This window comes from Nicotiana tomentosiformis, chromosome 6, assembly GCF_000390325.3.
Source record: "Nicotiana tomentosiformis chromosome 6, ASM39032v3, whole genome shotgun sequence".
NCBI classification, from domain to species: domain Eukaryota; kingdom Viridiplantae; phylum Streptophyta; class Magnoliopsida; order Solanales; family Solanaceae; genus Nicotiana; species Nicotiana tomentosiformis.
The window spans coordinates 92,125,728-92,131,104 of NC_090817.1; the positions used below are offsets into that span (position 1 = coordinate 92,125,728).

Below are 5,377 nucleotides of genomic sequence, written 5' to 3' on the forward strand. Positions count from 1 at the left end.
TGTGAGGATGAGAGTAAAAGCACGAAAGGTGGTGCCGTACAATTTCATTTACATTATCATGTGCCATTTCATTTACGTTATCATGTGAGGGTGAGAGTAAAATTACGAAGGGTGATGCCGTATCATTTCATTTACATTATCATATATTAATGAGAGTAAAAGCATGAAGGGTGATGTCGTGCCATATTTTTATATTATCATGTGTTCATGGCACGAAAGGTGTTTAATTTTCGTGCAGGCGAGGACGAGAGACATGCATTATGTACTGATACCTTTTCCTTTTGTATACATTCATGTCGTTATCTTAAGCTGTTATTATTGCACTTATGTTTTCTATGTGACTAGTTGTTGTTGTTCTGTCTTAGTCCTCTATTCAATTGTTGTTGTGTTATCCGTGACTTTTATCTGTTTAACTTGTAAATATCATGCCTTCCTTCTTATTTGTCATATCTATATCTAGGTCATTTCTCATTTGTTGCACTTCCGTATAAGCCTTCTAATTCGTTAGTTATTCATGCCTTCTATTTGTTTAGTTTATAAAGATCATACTGTCCTTCATATTTGTTATATCTATATCTAAGTCTTCTATCATGTTAGCTAGTGAAATTTATGTTCTTCTACCTTGAATACTATCATTACTTCTATGCCTCTTATCCAGTCTGTTATTGTTACCCATATGCATGTGTTGTTTGTTATTGCTACCTATGTATCTCCCACTTTATCGTTATTATTATTGGCATTTCTTTCACCTGGATGGTATCTGTTATACGTATGCTCGATGAGGAAGAGATAAATGCACGAAGAGTGTTGCCGAGCCAATTGACTTGACTTACATTCATATATTTGGTGAGGATGAGATAAATGCACTAAGGGTGTTGCCGTGCCATTCGATTTGATATCTTGAGTACATTTGTCACACTATGAAAGTTATATGAAAGTTATAAATTTACAATCCTGATTTACTCTGGTGATTCTTTTATTGCCTCGCATATTTGATCTTGTACTCTTCTCTGTTATGTTTTAGTATTGTTCCATTACTAGTCTATTGCACATGTTATATCAGTGAGTATCATTTAACTTAAAAGCGTTACTACTTCACCAAGGTTAGTCAAGATACTTATTGAGGTACATGAGATCAGTTGTACTCATACTAAACTTCTACACCTTCCGTGCAGATCTTGGAGCTGAGATGCGGTTGATGACGGAAGCTGGCTCTGAAGATGTTTGTGCCTCCCGGATGAAGCAACTTGTTTTTACTGGGTAGTCTTAGAATTGAATTCTGTTTATATACATTTCAAACAAAAGTTGTATTTATTTCATACTTCCTCTGTTTCAATTTATGTAAACTCATTTGACTAGGCACAAATTTTAAGAAAAGAGAGAAGACTTTTGAACTTCTCGTGTAAAATGAGGCACATATATTTTGTGTAGCTATAAATCATTTTATAAAGGTAAATTGTTTCCAAATAAGGAAATGGGTCATTCTTTTTAGCATAGACTAAAAAGGAAATAGGTTCACGTAAATTGAAATGGGCGGAATATAAGTTTTTGCAAAATCCAGTCTTAGTAGCTCATGATTTGTATTATCAGTCTTTGGGATATTGTATGGAAACTAGATATATCATTTGTTGATCGCCTTTATTTTATTCGACTTGTGTTAACTGTTAATTGACTGACCTAAGAGTTTGGGTTATGTGCCATCACGACTAGTGGATTTTGGGTCGTGACACTAGGGCGCAACATAACGAGGCCCAAAAACGCATATAGTATGTGAGTTTGTGCTCTAACTTATTTATATTCCTTCACTTTATTTTATTTTAAAATTGGTATTTGCCAAGGTATCATTAAACATAGGCCTTTTTTAGAACTTGCCATTGTAGAAGCCTATCAGGAGCGTAACAATTAATGGTGTAATATCTAAAATAACTAAAAGAAGATATTCCACCATCCCGCCTCCAAACCTAAGTATGTAGTCACGATTTAATATGATCTGTTTAGCCACAAAAAAAAAAAGGGTAGTACCATGTCAAATATATAGATTGCTTCTGTTCTTCATCTATTTCCACCCGTTCTTCTCAAAACACAGTTGTTCAAAATTGAGCAAGCAGCCAAAGCAGCTTCCAAAATCCTACCCACTGTTTGGTTGCTTGTTCTCATTAGTGCAAAATAGACACCGAGCAGTTCTGTGGACATCAGAACTCTTCCAAAAATCACTTTATCAACCATTACCCTTAAAGGACCATTTGGTAAAAAATGCGTCTTGACAAGAAACCCCTCTATTATCAAGCATATCGTTAAGACACGTTTCCACATTTATCGCAAAGATCCTACCATGCAATTTGTTTTCTCAGACTTATTAGGGGATGGACTTTTACTTGTAGATGGAGAGAAATGGAAAACCCAAAGGCATTTCCTCAGTCATATATTCCACGCGGATACATTTCGTTATAGAGTAAAATCATCCACCATTAAAGAGCTCTCTGGCCGTCTTATTCCTTTATTCTCTAGGGCAGATATAGATAAAGCTACTCTAGACCTCCAGGACATATTTCATAGGCTTACATTTGACATTCTATGCCAGGTAGGTTTTAGCCATGATCCAGAATACTTGTTACCATCTCTCCCTGAGAAACCATTAATAGATGCTTTTGAAACTGCAATAAAGATCAGTATGAGAAGGTTCACTTGCCCTTCCATCTTGTGGAAAGCTAAAAAGCTTCTTAACATTGGATCTGAAGAGAATCTCAGGTATGCAGACTAGAGGCATATTCAAAATTTGAATTTGATATGTTCAACCTTTAGGTTTCCTTGAATATTCATTGGACGCACTTTAAATTATGGGTTCAAAATTTTACTACTCAATATTTATTGAAATTCAAGTAATTATTTTTCTCTTACACATTTAAGTTCTGAATCGGACTTCACAGGTATGCAGTTGATGTACTCAGAGAATATGTAAAGAAGAGAATCGCGGGAAAGGTGGAGAAGTTTTCGATGCAAAACTCTTCCATAGATGAGGGAGGCGATTTTTTTGACAGATTTATAACAAGGGCTCTCAAATACAATGTAGTAGTTGATGAGAAGTTTGTCATAGATACAGGTATTAATTTCATCCTGGCTGGTGATGACACGCTATTTTCAGCTTTAATATGGTTCTTTTGGCTAGTCTCGAGTCACCCACAAGTAGAAAAGGAGATTGTCAAAGAAATCGAAGAAAAAGATGATGATGATTTGAATGAAATGGTGTATACACATGCTTCGATTTGTGAAAGCATGAGACTATACCCACCAGTTCCTCTTGAATTGAAGCAGGGCCAAGGACTTGTCTTGGAAAAGAAATTGCTTTCATGCAGATAAAGCTGGTGGCAGCTACTATTCTAAAGAGATTTCGGATCGTTCCTTTAGACGGATTTAGTCCTATCTATAATTCGTCATTGACATCTAAGATGAAAACTAGTTTTCCTGTACGAATTATACAACGTTGCTAGCTACTTTTTCAATTATATAACGGACAATTGTATGTATATTCGTCATTGACATCAAATACTGTATGTTAACAACGGACAATTGTACGTATATTCAACGTTTCATGTGTATCTATCAAACTTTCTGATTCAATACTTCATTTGTTGTATGCTTTCCTATTTATACCTAGTTGATTTTTAGAGCATTGTGTATGTTGCTTCAATGATAAATATAACTAGAGTTTATGTTATACTCACTGACGATATTAAAAATATTCACAATCAAGCCATTTATAAAGTTGAAATTTAAGTTATATACAGTGACAAAATTCAAGTCCTACTATATCATCGCTGGTGAACTATGGGTTTATCGAACCCATAGCTTTGGCTGTGACAAAATTTTCCAAGCTTTTCACATCTTAACCATTTATAGCTCTACCTTAGCTTATACTCTTTAAGTACTATTGATGCAAGACTTTTAAAAAAAAAAATAAAGTTACGCCATAGGTGGCGTATTCCTTTCATTCATCCAAAAAATCAGTTACAATAGAGAGAAAGATCAACTATCCTAGTTTACCTCCTTATGTGAATAAAAAGGTTACAAAAACTTACAAAACCTGCTAAGGATTAACAACAGGTAACTTAACAAAAAGAGGACATCCTATCATAAAAGCCATAACCATTTGTAAATCTGCATGCACGCATACTCACATTTTAACAAAAGTTTTAGTCACATTTTTATAATATCTTGGTGTCTACAGACTATTCTTATCTCTTTCACTGAGAAGGACAAGCACAGAGGAAAACATAAAACATGAAAATTAATTCTTATGTTATACTCACTGACGATAGTAAAAATTAATAAAATTGACAAACATATTATCTATTAAATATTATCATGGGAGAATCTACTTAGTAACACATGATATTTATTTTTTTAGTCGTTTGACAATAATTTTTCATTGATGTACACTTTAAAGGTTAACCGAATTTAGTAATTGAACATAAAAATCAATATGATATCTAAATAATAATAACCACTTCAAATTCGAAAAAGATATAAGAATTTAATAGATCTTGACATGTATGAATATGGAAGAACAACGAGATTGACGCACTTCAATAACACTTGATAAGAAAGTAATCATACAACTCATTAATTAAGGTTAATAAATATGGAGCACTTCATATTTTATTAAATATTATATCCCGCAAGCGAATCCAAATATTTCTAGACATTTATTAAAGAAATTCTATATAAAATCTTAAAAGTATATATAAAAATTATATATTTATATGTCGGTTTGGTTCGAATTTTTTAACTTAATACCAAACCAAACCTAGTCGGGTTTTTTAATCGGTTTGGTTCACTACTAGAAATCTGCTAAAAACCGATCAAAAATTTTCCGACCAACGTTGGTCGGTCAAAAACAACGACCAAAACCGTCCAGCTTGGACGAAAACTGGAAAAAAAATATTTTATATTTTTTTAAAAATAAATACCTACCAATGTTGGTCGGTAAATTGGTCAACAAGTTGACCCAGCTGGTCAGACTTGCTTAGTCAAAGAACATTTGGATTACCGACCAACGTTAGTCGGTAATCTGGACCCAATTTTTTAAATTTTAATAATTATTTTATTATTTAAAATGTTTTATAAAATTTAAGAATTTATATTTAAAATTACCGACCAACGTTGGTCGGTTAATGCAAGGGAAGCATTTACCAACCAACTTTGGTCGGTAATTTTTATTTTCTGGAAAATAACCGATCAAAGTTGGTCGGTTATTACGTCAATATTGGTCAAACTTTTGAATTACTTTTATATTTACTATCTAAATAATATAAATGTAATCTGTTAACACTTTTGTAATACAAATAATGAATACACTAACATATACTATATCTAACAT

The 5,377-nt window shown here is 33.1% G+C and overlaps 1 protein-coding gene across 1 annotated transcript; it reads left to right on the forward strand.

Annotated features, from left to right (window-relative positions):
- The first annotated feature begins 2,180 nt into the window (after positions 1 to 2,180).
- LOC138894977 (cytochrome P450 94A2-like) lies at positions 2,181 to 3,620 on the forward strand. Its single transcript, XM_070179688.1, has 2 exons — positions 2,181 to 2,748; positions 2,928 to 3,620. The coding sequence occupies exons 1-2, from the start codon at positions 2,333 to 2,335 to the stop codon at positions 3,355 to 3,357; spliced, it is 846 nt and encodes a 281-aa protein (XP_070035789.1). The 5' UTR covers positions 2,181 to 2,332; the 3' UTR covers positions 3,358 to 3,620.
- The last annotated feature ends 1,757 nt before the right edge of the window (positions 3,621 to 5,377 follow it).